At 31.2% G+C, this 22,390-nt stretch overlaps 3 protein-coding genes across 3 annotated transcripts; all 3 read right to left on the reverse strand.

Moving 5' to 3' along the window:
* Positions 1–1,060: 1,060 nt before the first annotated feature.
* Positions 1,061–3,639, reverse strand: LOC145600591 (replication protein A 70 kDa DNA-binding subunit D-like). The gene is made up of 9 exons (XM_081656479.1): positions 3,451–3,639; positions 2,673–2,931; positions 2,487–2,586; positions 2,269–2,396; positions 2,014–2,092; positions 1,813–1,924; positions 1,507–1,589; positions 1,278–1,398; positions 1,061–1,192 (listed from the first exon to the last, which is right to left on the reverse strand). The coding sequence occupies exons 1-9, from the start codon at positions 3,637–3,639 to the stop codon at positions 1,061–1,063; spliced, it is 1,203 nt and encodes a 400-aa protein (XP_081512605.1).
* A 5,322-nt stretch (positions 3,640–8,961) lies between these two features.
* LOC145600592 (uncharacterized) lies at positions 8,962–10,032 on the reverse strand. Its single transcript, XM_081656480.1, has 3 exons — positions 9,926–10,032; positions 9,372–9,835; positions 8,962–9,287 (listed from the first exon to the last, which is right to left on the reverse strand). Exons 1-3 carry the CDS (start codon positions 10,030–10,032, stop codon positions 8,962–8,964), a joined length of 897 nt encoding a protein of 298 aa, XP_081512606.1.
* Positions 10,033–10,044: 12 nt separating this feature from the next.
* LOC145600593 (uncharacterized) lies at positions 10,045–12,162 on the reverse strand. The gene has a single exon (XM_081656481.1). It carries the CDS (start codon positions 12,160–12,162, stop codon positions 10,045–10,047), a length of 2,118 nt encoding a protein of 705 aa, XP_081512607.1.
* Between the last annotated feature and the right edge of the window lie 10,228 nt (positions 12,163–22,390).

The following is a 22,390-nucleotide window of genomic DNA, read 5'->3' on the forward strand; positions in this document are numbered from 1 at the left end:
CTGCTTGAGGTTGAATTGAACTTCAATTGAACTAATTGAGGTTGAATGGAACTGATTGAGGCTGAATTGATTGAGGTTGAATTGAACGTGAAATGAACTGATTGAGGTTGAATTGATTGAGGCTGAATTGATTGAGGTTGAATTTGATTGAGATTGAATTGATTGAGGTTGAATTGAACCTCTAATGAACTAATTGAGGTTGTATTGAACTTCAATTGAACCTCAATTGAGGTTTAATTGAACTTCAATTGAACTTCAATTTGCTAGTGGTTAATAGAGTAAGCTAATTATAACATAATTTGCTAATGGTCAATTTAGGTGGATGAAATGGAAGTTTTGTTGTAATAAGTTAGCCGTGTAGGTGGATGAAATGGAAGCTTGTTTTGAAGTTTATGTGCTGCATCGAAGAAAAAAACTTATAGAGAAATTACCTTCTAATCAAAGGAAAAAATTACAAATTTGTCAAAATAAGCTTTGAAGGTAGTTTAAGTAGGGTTATGTGTTAAATAGGGCATAATTTCACCTTTAATTACTCAAATGAGATGAATATTTTGCCGAAGCAAATTAATGGAAATACACTTATTGAGTCAAATTAGCTAAAAACCAGTAGACTAACAAACAACCCAATTAGCTTATTGTATTGGTTAATCAGCTAAAATTGGTGAAATTCTCTAAATTTGCCCCTAATATAAACATGGTAATAAATTATGTACTAACCAAAACATTGTAATCACTTAATATAAAATTTTGGATATTCAAAGAGATTATATAATAGGTTATATATTATAACACATACATACCGATATATATACATACAAAAGACGACAAGATTGTTGTGAGTTTTACAAATACTTAATGTAGTCTACCTAATAACCAGAAAATACTTAAAATCATAGTCTGTATTACAAAATAAGGTAGCATCTATATATTGGTTTAGAATCTGCATGCATGATTCCTTGGAACCAAATGCTACTATTAGAAAGCCTTCAAAATGCATAACACTGCAATGCAAAAGGTATTTTTTCAAATCTGCATAGGAAGAAATTACAGTGTTGCTAGTTTAAGTCCAGCTTACTCCTTTTAATACCCATGATAAACTTTGGTGTTTTTTGAGGGCCTGTGATGGACCGATTTGAATGAAAATATCATTAGAGCTTAGGTCACGAGCAATTGCACCAAAATCCAGTATTCCCTATATAATATCGAAAGAAAATATGAGTCCTAAAGTAAATATCAGTATTGAATAATGATTTATTTGTAATGTATGATTTACTTACAGAGATTACTTGTTCATAAATTTCAGCAGCAGTTAGCTTAAATAACTTCTCACAATCTTCAGTAAAAGCAGTGAAAGTCATTGTGTCGCTTTCATCTGCTGCATCAAATTTGAAAGTACACCTGTTTGTTTTTTTTTTTTGCCAACACAGTATTTGCCTTAGTATCATGTGATAGTAAAGATACAATTAGCTTAAAGAATTCAATGCATATTAAAACTATATTTAGTACCTAGGCACAGCAACACAATTTAGCCTAAAGCATAATGGACAGGTTAAGACTGTATCTAATGGCTCATCCACTTTCTTGCCACACTTGTTACAACCAATATAAGCAATCAAGCTTTTGATCAGGTTCAGGAATCCTTACTTTCAGCCAGTGTTTCTCTTCTTGCAGAGTATTTGAAGCCTAAGTCATAGAAAGCGTCTGAGTAAGAACTCTTGAAAATAGATGTATTACATAGTAGATTTTCTAAAATAAATATAGCAAATATAATAGCAATTCTTAAGTTATTGATATGTAAGTTATTGCTCTAACCATCTTAAGCATGATCTGTTGAATTGTTACTATCTGTCTATCTTTAGGAGGGTTCTTGGTGTCTAGGAGGCGTGCCATAATATCTCCAAGATTGTCTTTATTTGATTGAACCCTGTGCATTGTTAAGTAGGAAAAAAAAACCAATTTATAATACATCTATGCTCATAAACTATAAGGCACGTGTTTAATAACACATGTTACCAGTCACTAAAAGCCATGAATTCATCTCCAGTGGGATTGGTTTCAAAGCTTGTTGAAAGACTACTTGTGAGATTAAATCCTGGAAGATCACCAAGTCAAGTATTGATGATTATAAATACTATCTCACATTATGAGCTAATAAATTATAGTTAACATATTCTTAACAAATAATTAAGAATTCAATATTCCCTTACAAAGAATAGAAAGTCAAGTAGTCATCAAATCATGGAGAATAGAAAGTCAAATTTGATATACCTCTGCTTGTGGCCACCCTAAGATTCAATATACCAATTATAGTTGGTTCTTCTGCCCATCCAAGTAACTTAGCATCTTTCATTTCTGTAAGGTCATCCCATACAGAAACGGTCATTGGCTGTGTTGTGCTGCAAAACCAAGTTAGGTATTATGAGAATATGATGTTTATTTTCAAACAAGTATTGTTTAGTATATTTTATAAATGAATTTAAATGGACCTGTGATCTATCATGCTGATATCACGCACTGGATGGTCGATGCCCTGATCATTTGTTATTATCCTTATTTCACTAATGAAGAGCACTAAACCAAGAATGTCTGTAAAGCACACATAAGTCTATTATTAATTTATAAAGAATATATATATAAGCACTAAAGCAGAAATGAGTATTATAATTTGTTACCAAAATGATCATCTAAGTCACTGTTGTAGGGAATTGAAGCCAAGGGTATGTAGTTAGGCTTATGAGGAATTATTTTGGCTGTAGGCTTTACCACTATTCTTCCACCAAACTTAATTTGGCATTCATCTTCATATGTAGCAAATCTTTCATTTACTGCTTGAAGAGGTGCATTTGAAATCTCATAAGTGTTATCTTTCTCAAATATGTTTCCATACTCTTGAATTTGGTTTTCAAAAAGAGTTCCTTTTACCTTTGTTCCCTATACAGAATTATATAAATAATAATATTATGTTATTATTTTTATTAGAAAAAACAATGTTCCATACTCCTGAAAGTAAAGCTATATATGATAAATTGATACACCGCAGAAGGAAATAAAAGAGATCTTAAAGGTGGTAAATATGAAAGAACATGGCAGTAAAAGAAATCCAAAAGCCATAAGGAAAACATGTGTAACAAAGTAACTTATTATAGTAGAACATGCAAAAGCACAGATAATGAACAATCAGTAACTTATTATAGTAACTTATTATGTTGCTACTAAGAAATAAGACTAGTTCAAAGGCTTCAAATCACAGATAATGAACAATCAGTAAGTATCATGAAGCAAGAAAGTTCATAAAAGTAATTGATGTCTTTTCATTAAAGTATAGTTGTAGACAAATTGAAACCACACTAATAAATTGAATGTTAGTACTAAGTTTAATAATCAATGAGCTTCTTAGCTAACTATACAATAATAATACTTCATATAGGATTGTGAAATTTCATAGAATACCTGGTCATCTTTAAAAGTAACAACCATAAATTTGGTTTTCTTTTGTGGTGAGATCAGGACACGAGATTTTTCAGCAACCTTGACCTTAACCTTGTAGTTCTTAGAAGTTGGTTTTAAATCCTTTAAGAACGTGTGACCAGAACCAAATCCTTTTTCTTGGCTAGATCCTGACTCATGTTCTTGTTTCATGTTGCTGTATAATTTATTCAAAAAAAAAAGTTAAATAATTCAATCCTTAACATAGTGTTACAGAATACATGCAAAGTAGACTTTCAAGATCATTGTTTCTAAAGATCAATATTGTACAGGAGGTATAGTAACTTTAAGATCATTTTGAATGTTTTGTAACAGATACAATATGTGAAAAACCAACAAAAAATAATTTTTGAGCAAAGAATCTATCATAAATATGTGTTCCATGTACTATGTATAATGATTGATAATAATTTAATGCTAAAAGTATCTCTTACAGAATTATATTCAATGCAGAAAATTATGTCTGCTATTTCTAACAAGGAACTTGTTCCATTAATGCTACCTATAAATAAATAATGCATGTAGATTAAAGAGAATGTACTCAGAAACTTTAATACTTGCAGGAAATAACTTACCTCAGCAAGAATAAGAATACTCAGATTACTATTTTTTTGAGGATATATAAAGATAGTTTTGCAAATGGTTATTAGAAGTCTTTTTATAGCTTGTAAAAACAAGGATGCAAAAGGTATTCTCATAAAATATTATTAGTGGACAACAAGCAATATAACTACTGCTATAGTAACAAAATTTAGTCTAAGACTACAGTAAAAGCATTAAATGCAAAAGTAAGAAGTTGTTGTATAATCTTCAATCTCCTCTCTCCCACGTTTTAAGGCATTTTTTATCTCCAAGAAGCAAAGAAATCTCCCATGTTTTAAGGTTTTTTTTTCCTTTTATTTAATATAATTGAAATTTTTTGACTGACAAAATAAAATTATCTATATTTGTATAGGTGAATGATTATGTATTTGATCCTTTCTATTTAATTTAATCACAATTTTTGGTCGATTTAATAAGATAATTTATATTTATATATGTAAATTACAAAGTAACATGTCGATTTAAAATGAGATTTGTTTCATCTAATTCTGTTTATGAGATAAAGATAAAGATAAGATAAACATACATATTTTGTTTATGAGATTCGTTTCATCTAATTCTTTTTATAACAATAATCAACTAAACTTAGCTTAAAATATTAAGTATTCTGTTAATAAAATATCAATTTCATTAAAATATATCATGGCTAATATTATTCGTATAATACTACGTATTATACGTAGTATGAAATCATTAAACTATATCATGGCTAATATTTTGTTATAGTAGTATTATACGTATAATATCAATTTCATTATTCTGTTAAAGTATAAAATGGATTTATGAAATAATTTTTTTAAAAAATAGTTCTGTAAAAATAATTATATTTACAAATAATAATAATTTTCTCTTACATAGTAATTTAACACTATATCTTTATAATGTCGAGGTGCTAAAAGTAATTTAACACTATATCTTTACTATATCTTTACAATAACATAAAAATAAGATAATATTTTCGAATCTAATCAATTGAAATCTATATTAATAGTTTGTTCAAATTAAAATAAAATAATATGTTCAAATTTATATTAATCAGAAAAAAGATTGGATAAATTTATGTGTTAAAAGTATTAAACTATATTATGTTTAACATATTATTAGCTATAGTATAAAATATATTTATACAATAATTATAATTAATTATCATTATTATTAATTTAAACAGATTATCGGTAAAATAAAACTTTAATAGGAGTTATTTTTAACGTTACATTATAATTAACTAACACGCTACATTAACATATCAAGGGCAAAGTACATTATTCTAATATCATTGTTCATAAATTATATAATTATCTTAAAACTAACCATAAGCTTCTCTTAAAACTAAGTATTATCTATAATTCCCTGTAATAAATTATCCATTTTATAAAAAAAACGTCCCTTTTTTTAAAAAAAAAAAAAAAAAGCTAATCAAATAATAACCTTAGCTTAAGTAAAACCATCAAAGCATTTAAAAATAATGCTAGCTAAAATCAAATCAACCATTTTACTTTACTTACTTGTCACCTTTGTTATACAAAAAAAAAAAAAAAAAAAAAAAAAAAAAAAAAAAAAAAAAATTAGATTGTACAATAGTCTAGATTTGGTTGGTACATGCATTTAATGCAAAGACATAAGTCCTTTTCAAAGTGAAATGTTCATTGCTAAAATTTCCTTTTTATAAGGATTCTTGTTTGATTGTGTCATATAATTCACACTATCAATAGTAAGTTATAAGTGTATTATCAGATTTTATAATTATATCATCAGTAACTTATAAGTGTATTATATCATCATTAACCTATAAGTGTATTATCAGATTTTATAATTATAGTAGTATTATACGTATAATTGTATAGATTTAGATTTATAATTCTATAGGTGTATTATAATCTATACACCTAGATACCATAAATATCTTATAAGTGAGAATTTATTATTTAACCTTATTGTATTAGAATTTCAATAAACTAATTTGAATTTGTTAACTAACTATTTTTGGTACATCTTTGTTCATATAATTTATGTAAATAAATATATTTGAACCAATGAATTGAACCATAAAATAATTGAACACATGAATCAAATTCTGACATTTAATCTATTACATTACCATATTCCAATTCTAATTATTTAAATATACGCCAAGCTATAATGTCGTAGACATAAATACTCTATAATTAACTAAAGGTTTAATTACAAACTAAAGGTTTAATAGAAAAAAAATTGACTAAAATATAGGCTTAGTAGAATAAACTGAAGTTATAATGCGAAACTAAACTAAAGGCTTAGTAGACTAAACTAAAGGATTAGTAGACTAATCTAAAGGTTTAAGATTTTAATTATATTAAATCGATTAAACTCAAGTTATAATTACAAACTAAAGGTCTAACACAAAAAAAAATCAACCGAACCATAAAACTCTAGATTCTAAACAAGAGACGATGAACACTATTTTGTTAATAGAATAAAAATAGTCGTATCTGATTCAATACATGTACAATTTTTTTAAAAAAAACGAATTGAATTGTATTAAAACAATTTTATGTCTTGTTAATAGAATCTAACTATTTTATGTCTTGTTAATTGAATTGTATTAAAACATGTATGATTTTTTTTCTTAGGTGAATTGAATTGTACTAATACTATTTTATATTTAACCTTAATTTAGTATAAATAAAATCTTGCATGCAACTATTGTGACTCTTGATATAACACTTTACTGTACTATTAGCACAAAATATGCAGAGTTGCCTTGCACTTATATCTTTACAATATCAAGGTGCTCTGCATTCCTTCACACTTCTCCATATTCATCATCATTAGCTATAAACCCTTGAATTTTGCCGTTTCTAATTTCATTTCTCTTCCCCTAAACACTATTCAATGGCAAATAATCCAGAGGCTTCCTCTTCTAAAAATAAAGAAATTAGTAAAGATGATAGAAAACTAAGGGAAATAGTAGGATTTTCTGTGCAATTGAATCGATTATATGGCTATATGTATCGATCAAGTGCTGGTTATTTAAAAATTCTGAAGAGTTGTGAGGATATTAAGAATAGAAAGCAAAAAAGTATGCATGATAAGGATGATAGAAAAAAATTACTGGCAGAGTGTGAGTGGTATGTGGTGTATATTAATAAAGTGAAGATTGGAATGCAAGTGATGCTGAATGAACTTCTCAGCAACAAGGATAAACTTGATCAATTTCTCAGAGAAGAAGAGTTAAAGGAAAAAATGGCAGAAAGGGTCAGGCAAAGAGAAGAAGAAGAGAAGAAGAGAAAGCAAAGGGCAAAGGAGAAGGCATTTATAGAAGAAAGGAAAAAAAAAGCTAGGAAAATTAAGGAATGGTATAAGCCTGAGTCTCCAATTCAATTGTCTGAAGACTCAGATTATGACTCTGACAATGACAACTATTCTATTGATCATTTAGAAAGAATATTTGATGCAAATATATAGTATTAGTAATATATTAACCTAATTAAAATTGTAAATGATGGTTGTTTTGATGTCTTGTTTAAAATTAGTATGTACTTACATCCAGCATCATGATAAGTTTGCTGTTTTTGTTATAGTATGAATGCTAAAATCTTGTATTTACTAAAGTATGAATGAAAACCTTTTACTTTTTACAGTAATTGTGAAATTTTAGTGCTTCTAAGGCAATTTAAATTTGTTGCATCTTTTACGTAGATGCTTTGATTAATTATAAGCATGAGGAACTTGATGAGATAAAGTGGTTGTTTATCATGATGTTATCTGTTAGAGTTATTTGAGTTTTTTAGCCATTGTTTAAGTGGTTATGCTGTCATTTATTGCTGGCGTTCAATAATAATATTTTCACTGCTATGTGATCCTCTTTGACAATCTGTTCTCAATTGTTGATGCCATTTGTGATGTATTGAATTACTAATAGAATGTCGAATTCCATATAAGCATGCTAGTTGAATGTGTGAAAAAATCCTTATTGGATAGAAGATAAGAAGGTTACGATCTTGTACTTTTAGGGAACTACAAACTTAGAGCTCTCTTTATCTTGCCTATCAACTGGTTTGGGGGTAAAAGCTTACTTGGTCATGTAGTAGTTTCACTTTCTTCTTTCTTCATGGCTTGATGGGATATCCAAACAACAACAAAAGCAACAAAGCCCTAGTTCCAAAATGATTTGGGATTGGCTAATATGAAATGTTATAAGTAACTATCCCAGATAGAAAAAAAGAGAGCAGCCCTCAAAAGGGATATTTCAGAAAAAATAAATACGAAATAATAAGCTTTATGTGTAAATGACAATGAATGTGGTGATTTTCGTGATATCTAAAGGAAAATCTCAGCATGGACATGGGGTTGAGATTTTTATTGTGAAATGTATGACTGAAACTAATGTAATAGGAATGCTAGATATTACATATTGGCACCATTTTGTATAAAATTTTAAATTTGTATCCAAGAAATCATTAGACTTTAGTGCTACATCATCTGCTTGGCACTAAAATCTTGTGCTCAATTTCTTTATTTTTTTTTGTCTTGGCTCACTAACAATATCACACTTATATTGTTCTTGCCCTTCTTGGAAATAATATACTTTTGTAGTATGAATGCTTGGGCTGTAGAGCTGTAATTGATGTGGAGAAGAAATTTTGGTGATTAATATGGCGATGAGAACATAATTTTTCTGGTGTATGTCCTAAATGTTTTATGAAAATTTTTTCATATAAACATTAAAAAGAAAAGAAAATTATGCAAAGTGTGCCAAAATATACAAAATAATTATAAATTCAATTATATCAGAACTCCTTACATAATTTTGAACAAATATAATATTTATAAACATTATTTCTTTTACTTTGAGATTGCTACCATATTCACTACCCTGTAACATAAATTGATTCACAAAAAAATGCCTGCTTTCTGTAAAATAGCATATGAAACAACATTTCTAACTGTTGTGATTGAGTTCTGTCCTGACACTGGCTTTGATAAAACTTTAATCTGTGATGAATTTTGTGCTCTTGAAAGACTAACATAAAGTTGCCCATAGGAAAAACAAGGGCTATTTAGATATAAACCAACTTGAGATAGAGTTTGCCCTTGAGCTTTGTTAATAGTCATAGCAAAGCTAAGCTTGATTGGAAATTGTCTTCTCTGGAATTTGAATGGGTAATTCAGTGATTCAGAAGGTCGTAGATCTATTCTCGGTATGAAAACATGTTCTCCTGCATGGTGTCCAGTTACTATGGCACATTCAATTACATTTGGATAAAATTATTTGCAAAGCATTCGAGTACCATTACAAAGACCTGAAGCTGGAGCAATATTCCGAAGCAAAATGACTGGACAATCTTGTTTCAGTACCAGTTCATGTGGAATCATTCCTCCAGGACAAAGTGTATTCAAAAATTCTATTGGATAAATACTACCTGTATCATCCAGCAGAACATCATAACTCTTATAGCAAACCACCTCTCCCGGGAATTTTTCTATCATTTGAGTGTTTATGTCATCTACAGCAGTATTCAAGGGAGTTAGAATTGCTCTGTAAACAAACATATTTTCAAAGCTATTAGCCATTTCCACGTCTGGAAATACAAAATTAATTAGCTTATTCAGATCATCTGTAGCATCTTCAAAAGGCAGTATTATATGATGTGGTAACTGAATATGAGATATCTCTGCAGTTTGCAACTCACCATTTCCCATAGCAAGTAGAAAATCTGCAAAGTGACTATCAGTCCTTGCTCTCATATTATCTGTAAGTCTAAACCTTTTAAATATGCTCCACAAATGTGAAGAAACCAAACTTTCTTCTACAGCTTCATTCTATGATTTTTTAGGTAGTACAGGAAGTACTTGCCTAAAATCTCCTCCAAAGACGACTACTTTTCCACCAAAAGGAACAGTTGGTAAACACAGATCACGCAAAAGTATATCAACTGCTTCAATGTTTTCTTTTCTGGCCATTGAAGCCTCATCCTAAATGATAAGAGTTGCTTCTTTAAGCAAAGCAGCTAAACCACTTTGCTTTGGTACATTGCAGGCCATTGAAACAGTATGATCAATTGGTATTTTAAAACGCGAATGGGATGTTCTTCCAGTTACCATATTAGATGCTGCTATTCCTGAAGTCGCCGTAGGCAAAACTATCTTTCCCAAATCTCTAACAGCTGCATATAATGCACAATACAGATAGGTTTTGCCTGTTCCTCCAGGTCCATCAACAAAAAATGCACCTGCCTTTTCTGTAATAACATGTTCCATGATGCAATCAAAGGCCTCTTGCTGTTTGGCATTCAGCCTTAAACATGCTTCTTTATATGCATCAGGTATAGGTGCATCTAAGGCATCAATAATGTCTTGTGTCCTTCTAATATGATCATCTATATCATGCTTTAGATGACAAAGACCAAATTCTTGTAAGCTCTTGCCCATTTCTTCTAGATACTGCTCTATAGATAGAATTGTAAGCTGCTGAATTTTCTCATGATTATTTGAGAAAGCTTGTTCAAAATCTTCAGAAAGATGAGTATAGTACTTACTCCACAAAGCAAGAGCATTGCTAGGATTGCAGAAGATGAGTACAGTAGCAAATAAGCGTCTAAGAGCCTTAGGCATATGTGTTTCAGCAGCTTCAAGCATACATTTATCAACAGCACCATCCTCTACTAAAAGACCAAGTTTCAGAGCTGCTTCCTGATATGTTGCACATATATGACCATTAACTGTTCTCAGATTTTCAAAAGATGTAGGACCACGAACATTAGCTAGAAGAAGGCGTAAAAAATAGCGTTCTCCCTCGCTTGGTCCTACAAATGACATTCTTCCAATGGATATTCTTTTATTTCCACGTTCTGTCCATGTCTTTGCAGAAGCATTCCAAACAAAATGCTCTGAAAATTCTGAGTACAAATACTTAGGTCCTTCTGGATTTGCAGCATTCATTGCAAAAAATTCTGTAAGAGCTGTTTTATGCCTTTTATTGTCATTTACAACTGATGCCAAATTTTCAGCTGAATGGAATTGTACAGTTTGCAAATTAGGAAGGTGTATTTGAAGTGGTAATACTGGCGGATGCATTTCAAATAATCCAAAACCAAAAAGACGCCAAGCTGCTTCACATGGAGAAACCCAACGACCAGATTGAAACTGTTCTATTTCATCTCTAGGCTTTGGATTATCTGAAGAGGAAACATTAAATGAAATCCGGTCATGACCCTTATATACATACTTGTAAAGGTACTTTACAGCATGAATTGTTGAACAAACTTCAACATTCAAATGGCAATCAAATAATGCTAACAAATATGGATTATATGGAATAACCCATCTATTATTCATAGGTTTTTTGCGAATCATAACTGTTTCTCCAGTGTTTGCTCTTTTATACACAGGAAAACCATCCTCATGACTTGTTGTCTCTGCTGCATATTCCTTTGGATATCCATACTTACACACACCAATTTTATCCTTGTGCTTCATGCAAGAACATTCGGGATTTGCTTTTCCACATGGACCATGCATCATGTGACGTAATACAGCTTTTCGCAAATGAGGATTCTCTGAAGAAGGTATCTCTGCACATACAAATTTATCAAAAGCAGCTGCATCTTTAATTTTATATCCATGAGCCAAAATCAACAAGATATGAGCATGAGGAAGACCGCATTTTTGAAATTCGACAACATATATCAATGCTGCAACTTCTCCAAATATCTTCTCTTCCATTATCTGTTTCTTAAGAGCAATCAATTTTGCATGAAAAATTCTGGCAACTAAATCAGGCCTATTTTGTGCTAGCTCACCAGGAGCCAATTGTTCTTTGATTTCTGGCCAATTTGCATTGCACGTCATAGTGATGAATAAATCTGGTTTTCCATACTTTTGAACAAGAGTGATTGCATTGAGATATCTACTTCGTAGATCCCTTGGGCCACTAAGAAAGGAGGGTGGTGGTATCACATAATGACCAACATTCGCAGAATTGGTTTCTCCAGCCTCATAACTATCAATAAGACCTTGGTAAAGATCAGCCCGAATAGCAGCCTGATTTCTGCGAAAGAAATACAACCTAGTGTTTTCAAGCTTAATATACATATCAACAATATACTACTGCAATAAACGACAAGCTCTGAGTAAATAATTAGTCTCCCTGATCTGCAATTTATAGGCATAGTATTCTCTACAGGAAATCCGCTTTATCTTCTTTTTGTTGCTAGTCTCTGCATCTGATTAGCCAAATTTAAAATTATAAAGTCAGCAACAACTAACAATGACAACATCTAACTATAGTATTTACCATTATTATTGTACATGTGATGAGTAATTAACATAAGCAAAGGTTTTGACAGAACTATGGTGTAACTATTAATTAGGAATTAAAAATAATCAAAAATATTCTCCATATTTATAAACATCTTCCTATTCAGTACTTACTTGTAGTTTCTTCAGCCAATAAATCTTCAACACTATTAATAGACTCTAAGTGACAAACTTGTTGATCCAAATCCGTGACTTGATCATTAATAATTTCTAATTTTTCAAGGCCTGTGTGCCATCCACAATCGCCATGTGGAAATAAGAGTGGATACTGGAGTGGATCATAACACCCAAAATAATGCATAATCTTATGAGGCATATCTGACTTCCCATAAACAATAATATGAGGACTACTATACTGGCTAGAAGATGTGTCCTCAGACCATATTACTGCCACTTCATTTGCAGTAGGAGCATTATACACTCGTTGATCCAAAACAGGATTGCTATTCAAATGAATTTCTGTGCTCTCCACAACAGGAATTTCTCTCAGTGAACGAAAGAAACGTGCATATGGATTAGACTCCATCACTTCCATGAGAACTCGAACAATGTCTTCTCGTACTTGTGGAAAAGTACCTGTTCGGTTCCTGATCTCGTGTTCAGCATCATAAAAATACATTTGCAAATACTTAGGCTTCCTGTTATCTGGTAACAAATCAGGAATATTGTGATATATTTGGCCATGCAGTTTAAAGACGAATATTCCTTTGTCACTCGATGCTTCAATACTTCCACCCAATGAAGTAAATGCAAAAAGATTATTATACATTCCAGAGTATGCCCTAAAATGATCACTTGTTTCACCATCGGAGACAAAAAGATTAATCGATTTTGTTGGCCAAGCATTTTCAACCAACCGGACACCACCATTTCGACAGCAAAAGAATAATGTTTCATAAGCAAACTTTGTAGCACAACATTTAGGACATACACCAGGAGCAGGTAACTTAAGTGCCTCAGTAGGAATCTTTCCCCGAGATATCAGTGCAATTTCAACTGATACAATATTTAAGTTTGTTAGCAAAGCTGCATTGGATAATATTCTAGGTTACTATTCCAAGATCTAAAATCCAGAACCAATACCTTGTTCCTTTTTCTTCCCACTCTTAACACTTGTCTTTTTATCTGAATTACTTTTAGGCATCTTAACTTTGGCCTTTCCCTTCGCCGCTGTTTCTACATTTGAATTATTCAACTCATTTGAATTAAGTAAGGTAGACATAAATTTCAAAAAATTAAAAACCACTAAAGTGCCTGGGCTAAATCTTTAGCAAAAGTATTTAGAACATCTTAGGTGATATAGAATAATAAAAAACAAAGATTTAGATGATTATTTCCAAAATTAAATGGATACCTTGGCCCTTCTCTGCTTTCTTTTTTTTCTCTCTACTTGCTTATGTAGCATATTTCCATGAGATCCAGTAGTGCCAACACTGTCTACAATGGAACTACTTGCATTGTCCATAACCAACAATCGTTTAGCAGAACATTGTCTACGATTTGGAAGACATTGTCCTGACTAAATAGGAAGATTATCTAAGAAAGCCTGATTCCGCTTTGTTCTATATCCGCTTTGTTCATTCATGGATGTTATACATGGAAGACCTTGAACTACTATAATAGATAGCCTTTCTATTGTAGGTTCCTCATCAGTTAACTTGCGCTTTCCTCTTCTCCGTGGCTGGTTTAAAGATTCTTGAACAAATCAAAAAAATAAAAAATATGATATAAGTTATTTGAAATTAATCATAGACTACTAAACTATAAAGACATGTTACCCTCACTCTTAGTATCTTAAATATAATCAAATATCTAGGAGCATAGCCATTTTATATTTTTAGCTTTTTAATCATAGCAATAAAAGTAGAGAAGTAATCAATGAAATATAATTTACTTTCACAACACAAAAACTATTTTTCACAGAAATAATAAATAAAGAATCAAAACCCATTTTGTATGCAACAGATGTAGATCTTCTTTCACCACATGCTTTCTTCGCAATACAATGTTGACATCAAACCTATACAAGAAATCATTAATGCAAAAATTATAATGCTTTTCAAGCAATAGTTATTCTAAATGGAACTGCAATAAGGTGCATCTACAATAAAAATACATGAGCATAAAATTTGGCAAAAATAGCTCTACATTTCATAAAACATTGTTCATTGCAGAATATAGATTCAGTACATAAACAGCACTTTCATTGCAATAATCTTTAGCTTATTTCAAAAGCCTTACATTACCAAAGTGCCTAACCTATTTCAAAAGTCTTACATTACTAAAGTGCTTAGTTCATAACACTGAGCACTTACTACTTTACTAATCAGCTTAGTTTACAATCCTAGAACACATACCTACAATACCTACATTATATTTACACATATGGCCAACTCTATGCTTAGTCTAACCATATGATCAACTCTCTTTAAATCATAAACATGGAAGAGAGTGGTCTAAAGATCAGATGCCTTCCTCCCAATAATTCTTCATAGGAACCAAAATACAAAAGATATCCATAGCCATATATCTCTTCACAAAAGTAGGGAAGATAAGCAACAATGCCATTCTTTTACTCAGTTTTCCTACGCTTAAATACAAGTTCTAGTTCCCCAGGTACACTACGCAAAACCCTGCCTGAAGCCTCTCCAGATGATGAAACACTCCAAATGATGGCCTAAAATGACGTTTTTTCGGAGGAGGTGGAACAGCAGTTTGAGAAGGAATCTCTGATTCCTTGCCTTTAGGGGTCACCGAGGAAGATACTACTTCACCAAATTTTCCAGCACGACGTTTGATACCCTTCTCAGTCAAGTCCCTTTCCTTGTTAAGCATTAACAAAGTAGTTTGCAGGGCACTTCGACCATAATTAGCATCAACAATATAAAAGTTGAAGTTATGAAGCAAGAAATAAATAATTTTTTTAGCCAGATTTTGCTCAGCAGCTTCACAGTCAAGACGGGTATCTCCGAAGATACACTCAGGAATTTCTTCACTTGGTGGAAAAGTGACCATAGACCATGAAAAATAATGCTCACCACTGAACTCGAGAGTCATAATTGGTGAAATGGCAGCACCAGTACGCTTGAGAATAGTGTTCAGAAACAACTTGTAGTCCAAAGTAACACTATGCATAGGCAAACCAGATCCAGTAGCAAGGAGACCCTGATTTGCTCCAACGATTTCATTACCATCACTAATTCCCAGTTGGCGTCTCTTCATTCGGAGCAAAGTAGCACATCTCTTATAAGATCGGATTTGTTCAGCAGTAAAATCTTCAACCGCCACATCATACAAATCCATGAGGCCATGTATTGCCAGTTCAGCAGCTCTTTCAGCAGATCTCTTCAGTGTTCCACTCTCACCACCATCATAAACATACTCCTCATTACCATTCTTTGACAGAATCTTAACAGATACCTTATTTGCAGAAAAATCAGTAATCTGATAAACCGGTTTTCCAAGTCCAACACAACCAGTAATCTGTTCCAATAATGGCTGAAATGGAACTGCAATAAGATACATCACTTCCGCCATGACCTGTGTAAACCAATGAGTTACATAAACCAGCAACGCATATGACAGACCAATGTTTCCAATGTATCGACAACTCTGATTACAGCTCTTACACATATAATAATAAATTAAATAAAGGACAAGCAACAATGTCAAATATACCAATGCCAAATACACCAAGTAAATAATCCTAAACTAAATAAAGGACAAACAACAATGCCAAATACACCAAGTAAAACACACAACACTACTTAGAAATGAAAGATCATGTCTATCACTCAATAAGCTTACACAATTTTCTTACAAATGAACCCTTACCTAGTATAGGTCAACAAACCTAATTACAACAATACAAATTGCATTCAATGTCCACTCCATAAATTAATCACAACATTGGCTAATACATATACTAAACAAGCCAAGATAAACACATTAAGAGACTAAGAAATAAAGAAAAGATAACTCACCAACAAACTAAGACTCTCCAGAGATGGATTGTTCTTGTAAAAAGGAATCAATAATCACCAGAGAACTCCTACACAACATTAATTTTTTTAAAAAAATATATTAGAACCACAATTAGAAGCAAAACTACTAATAAATCATTCTTGAAAGACACAATGACATCATTCTCATTAATTATACAAGCAATAAGACATGAAACAAATCTACAATTAACTAAGATTGTTCTACAATAAACATAACCAAAACAATAAAGCAAAAATACCAGGGCAATATCTTGAACCAAAAATAACATGGAAATTATACAACTATCAAAATAAGCAAAACAACTGAACCAAAAATTAATATAGAAATCTGAATTTAAATGTGATAATACACAAACAAATAAATAGAAATAGTATGATCCATAGTTCAAAAAGAAAAAATCATTTCAAATCCAACATAATTATCAAACTACTAATGGCCAAAGAAATCTGAACTTCAATCTGATGATAATACAGAACTAATCAGCAGTAATAACATCATCAATAGTTCAAAAATCATTTAAAATCCAATCCAACATAATTATCAAAATATTCATGAACCACTCATCCAGTCTTAATAATTGTATTAGAATCCATATACAGACTGCATTCGATAAACACATTATATATATAGCATAAGAATCCATATACAGACTGCATTCCACAATTAGCATTGTATTAGAATCCATATACAGACTGCATTCCATAAACACATTATAATTACATGGTTCAGCTCCTTATCTATTGTCCAGTAATTTTGGTCCAGAATCATAGAGTACAGGCTAATTAAGTCCAGTATTCAAATTCAGTATCACTACACACATTATATATATAGCATAAACAATGAATCAGAAACAACATAAATTGAATATATAAGTATGTATATTTCTATGTAAAAATAAATAAATAAATAAATAAAGACTAACAATATACCTACAGAAAAGATAAATAATACCCAGCACAATAAAACCTTCTAACCCAAAGCAAAGTATTTATAGACAAAGAAAAAATAAGCAAAGTGCAATGAATTAAATTTTTTTAAAAAATCGTGAAAAGGACACACAAATAAAATACACACATAAAAATTACCAAGCCAAACAAGATGCACCAAAACCGGGGAAAAAAAATAATAAAGTTAGTCCTTATAAAACTTTAACCAAGCCCATTAAAAAAAAAAATCACCAAGAAAAAAATATTTTACTAGGACAAAAAATTAAAATACACACACAGAAATTGCCAAACCAAAACATACGCAGCAAAACCAGGTAAAAAACGCAGCCACACACTACATTAAACAGTAGCAGTATGGGCAAGCCACCCTATAATTGTACCATCCATAGAGTTTACTCAATTATTTCCATTTTCCAAGATAAAATAAGCCACCCTATAATGGTACCATGTATAACCTAAACTCAAATTAATCTTATCTTAAAACCAACCATAATCTTATCTTAAAACCAACCATAATCTATAATTCCCTTTAATAATAACCTGCAGAAATTAATCTAATAAATTGACTATGATTCTATCCCATCTAAGAATATATAAAGAACCATCAGATAATCATAATCAACACGTATTTTTAACATAATTGACTATGATTATTTTTAACACTTTTTTTTTTTTTTTTTTTTGCTCACAATGAATAATTTCACTATTCATCATTACCATGTCACACTAATAACTAATTATATTAGGTGTCTTAATTCCACTCTTTTAAAAAAAAAAGTGATGGGCGTTAGAACGGTCGCTCATTCCACACTCAATCAAACAAATTTATTAACAAACACCTTACAAACCAAGCATAATGACAAGTAAGAGTTCGGTCCACAAGGAACGGGATATGGTTGCTAAAGATCTTAACACTTAAGCTAATTCGAAGTCAATGGTGAATTGGGTTTCGTCAAGTAGACAAACAAACTATGGTTCTAAATCAATGGATTAAAGACACTAGGGAATGGGATCCACTCAACCAAGGCAATTAGGCAAACGGGAGTAAAATAGACAAGTTATAGCAAGGACTATATGTAAAATCAACCTCATGCAATAAGAAAACAACTCACACTACTAAACTTAGATTCCTCATTAGTCTAGCAATAGATGATACATAATCAAATTACAATAAGTAATGACATACTCAATTTACACTTCCATGTCAAATTAGGCACATCATGCTATCAAGCTCCTAAGTCAAGGGTAGCTAATCCTATCATGAAGAACTAACAAGCAATCTCATATAATCAATTTAATTGCAATACAAACATCAATGTTTCTCCCATATTTGCATAACTAACCCAAAAGGTTGAGCTTCACCCAACCCCTAGCAAGAAGACCACTCACAACTCATATTTATCAACATGCAATCAACAATTAGGGTTCTAACTACTTCAATAATTGGGGGAAAGTGGTTAACGATTGAAATAACTATCATCCAATAACAAATTACCAAGAACTTAAGAAGATTTAAATGACATGCAAAAGCAAATGAAATCAGAAATTAAGTAGAAAAAGGTTGGAGAAATTACTAATTGAAGCTTGAAATTGAATAACAATGGAGGAACTTGTCTTCTACAATGATTGAGATTGAGAATTCCAAACTAATAATTGAAATCTAACTAATGATTTGAGAGTATTTATGTTTCTACAACTACAAACTAAGAGGAAGCTCTGAAAAACTTGGATTCATGCACAATTGAGCAAAAGGGGGTATTTATATGACCCTCAAATAAAAAAAGACGGAGAAAACAAGAGTCGGGTACGGCTACAGGGGCGCACGGACGTGCCAGGAGTGGCACGGACGTGCAGCCTTAGTGGCACGGACGTGCCACCCTAAGCACGGCCGTGCAGAATCGATCAGTAGCTCCAACTTAGGCCAAGTGAGATGCACGGCCGTGCATCTTCTGGCACGGACGTGCTGGCTGACTTGCACGGACGTGCTTAAGCCTTGCACATCCGTGCCAAATCAGGCAGTGGCTTGACTTAGCTGGGACACTCCTGCACGGTCGTGCAGGACATGGCACGGCCGTGCAGGGTCTTCTAAGCCCTTTTCTTCACATTCTCTTCAGTTTTGCTCCTTTGTCACGGCTTCTAAACTCGGTTTGTTATCCATATGCTTCAAATCATCGGTTTTTGGACCTGAAAACTCAACAAAAACACTAAAAACCCGTGAAGCAAGGGATACACAAAAATTGAATGAAAATAGGATAGAAGTGAACCAAAATGCTAATATTTCAAGTAAACAAGGTTCAAAAATCACCCTAAAATCGTATCAAATAACAAGTTATCAAAAAGACCCCTAAAAAAGAAGAAAAGACAATCAGATAATAAACTTAACTTAAGTAAAACCATCAAAGAATTTAAAAATAATGCTAGCTAAAGTCAAATCAATTAAAACAAATATGCACACAGTTACACCTAAATTATTCACAATAATAACTAAGCACAATTTATTCAATACTAACTAAATCAAAGTCAGAATTAAATCAACTCAAGCAAAATTACTTACCAAACAATATCCAACAACATATCTAAGATCACCACACATAATACGATACGATTAAAACAGACCAAACAAAGCAACAAATTAAATTACCTACATAAAAAAGTTATTAGGAATTATATAATTACACAATTACAACATAAAAATAACTAAGAATTTTCTAAAAAAAAAAAAACAACTGAGTTAAATTTAATCACAATAATTATATAATAACACAATTACAACATAAAAACAACTACGATTTAAATTAAATCACAATTACAGCATTATTGACAAACCTCCTTTCAATCCAATAATCCATATCCCGTAATTAAAGCGTCATCCCAAATAATTATGACTAAAAAATTGAAACCAAAATTCTATCCAAAAAAAATTAAAACCAAATGAAATTGAAACTCAAATTAAATGAAACTGAAACTCAAATTCAAATAGCCACATGTACAGCAAGACAACACTTGACAAATTTTGGCCAATTTTACAGTAAATTTCATGGACTTAAGACTCATATCACTATTCCCCAAGGATGTTGACCTTTTTTTTCAAGGTTTCCACTTTTGAATGGGTTAAGATTTCAATTATTTTTTTGCTCTTTGCACGAATTTAAACAAGTATTTTGAGTATTTATGCTCTCAAAGAGACACAAAACAGCAAAGGAGTGACAAAAAGTACAGCAATATTAAACATAATAAGAAAAAAGGTTTGAATTTCGTTCCCCAAGTTTCGGGACGAAACTATTTTTAAGGGGGGTAGACTGTAATACCCCGTATTTTTATATGTATTTTATTTAAAGTATGTATTTTATAAAGTATTTAAATAATTGTAATTATTTTAATTAAAGTATTTTAATTAATATTATTATAAAAGGAAAGTTTATTTAATTATTTTATTTAAAAGTTGGGGTTTTATTTTAGGAAAGTTTAATTTTAACAAGTTTTATTAGGAAAGGAATTAAGAAAACCTAAAAGAGGAAAGTTTAGGGAAGAGGGTTAGTAGAGAAGGGGTATAAATATCCTACTTATAAGGCAAATCAAACTTTGCCCAGAGTGGAGAAAACCCAAGGTAAACTTCTCTCTCTCTCCTCCTTATTTTTCTTTCTTTTTCTTTTACCCCTTCCCCTTATTTTTTTTCGGCTGCTCTTCCCCTCACCACCGCTGCCAGCCACCAGCAGCTGGTGGCCGCCGCTGCCAGCAGCGCAAGCCGCCGGCAGCCGGTGGTGGCTGCCGTTTCCTCCTCCCCTTTTTCCCTTTTTTCGAACCATATAAAAAAAATAAAAAATAAAAAAAAATAAAAAAATAAAAAACTTAGGGCTTGTTTGGTATCATTTTTAGTTTTCAATTTTCTGTTTTTTTTAAAACTAAAAACCAAAAACAGGAAACAAGAAAAAGGTGTTTCCACTTTTTTGTTGTCAGATTTCAAAGTTATCATAATTTTAATAAGTCTAAATAATTTTTAATTCATTATGTGGCATATATAATATACTTTCAAAAAATAAAAAACCAAAAAACAGAAAACCACAGCAATGCCAAACGAACCCTTAGCTTTCTTATTTTAATTTAATCTATGCTTAGATCTAATTATAAATTATGAGTTTTGGGATTTGGGATTTAATTTTGATGTTTGATTGTTGTAATTATGCTAATTAATTTCCAGCTTTGGTTTTAATTTTAAAAGCCTCAATTTTTGACACCCTAGGTTCTTGATTTAAATTATGAAATTATGAAAGTATATGATGTATTAATGTTTAGATCTTCAATTAAAGTGCTTTAAGACCAAATTACAGCAAGTTTTAATTAGAAATAAAGTGCTGGAATTTTATGTAGAACCCTTAATATTATGTTTTTGAAGGAAATTTAAATTACCCATTAAGTGGGACTTAATTATGGTGTTTTAAATATAATTTCAACTTATTCTAATTAATATATGAGGGGTTTTAAAATAGTATATATTGCTGGAAATTTGTTTAGAGTGGATTTTAATGCTCTATTATAATTTTAATGTGTAGGAGACTTCGAAGTAAGCAATTTTTACTAGTCGTGGCGATTTTAAGATCGTATTCAAGGTACGTTCGCGTACTTAGCATAGTTATATTGATGTAGTAGCATGCTAAAGGTGTTTGATTAATTAAAAATAGTATCATGCTAAGTTTGAATTGGAAATTTGTGATTTGGATGTTATTAGTGATGAAATTGAGAAGCATGATTTATTTGTGATGAGTTATTGAATGGAAATTATAGTTTGGAATATTATTTATGAACCACATGTTTATTCATGGCATGATAGAGAGCATGTTTAATAATCAAACTAATTGTTTAATTATGTTTTGAATATTGAAAAAGAATTTTATTAAGGTTCATATAATTTTTATTGATGCTTTAACCATGAGGAAGGAGGTATTTTGCAAATTGCAGCCATTTAAATTTCGTATTTTGCAAATTGCAGCCATTTAAAAAAATATTGCAAATTGCAACCTAAAAGTTCGTATACATTGTAAATTGCAGCCTGA

This window comes from Chenopodium album, chromosome 21, assembly GCF_948465745.1.
Source record: "Chenopodium album chromosome 21, dcCheAlbu1.1, whole genome shotgun sequence".
Taxonomy (NCBI): Eukaryota; Viridiplantae; Streptophyta; class Magnoliopsida; order Caryophyllales; family Amaranthaceae; genus Chenopodium; species Chenopodium album.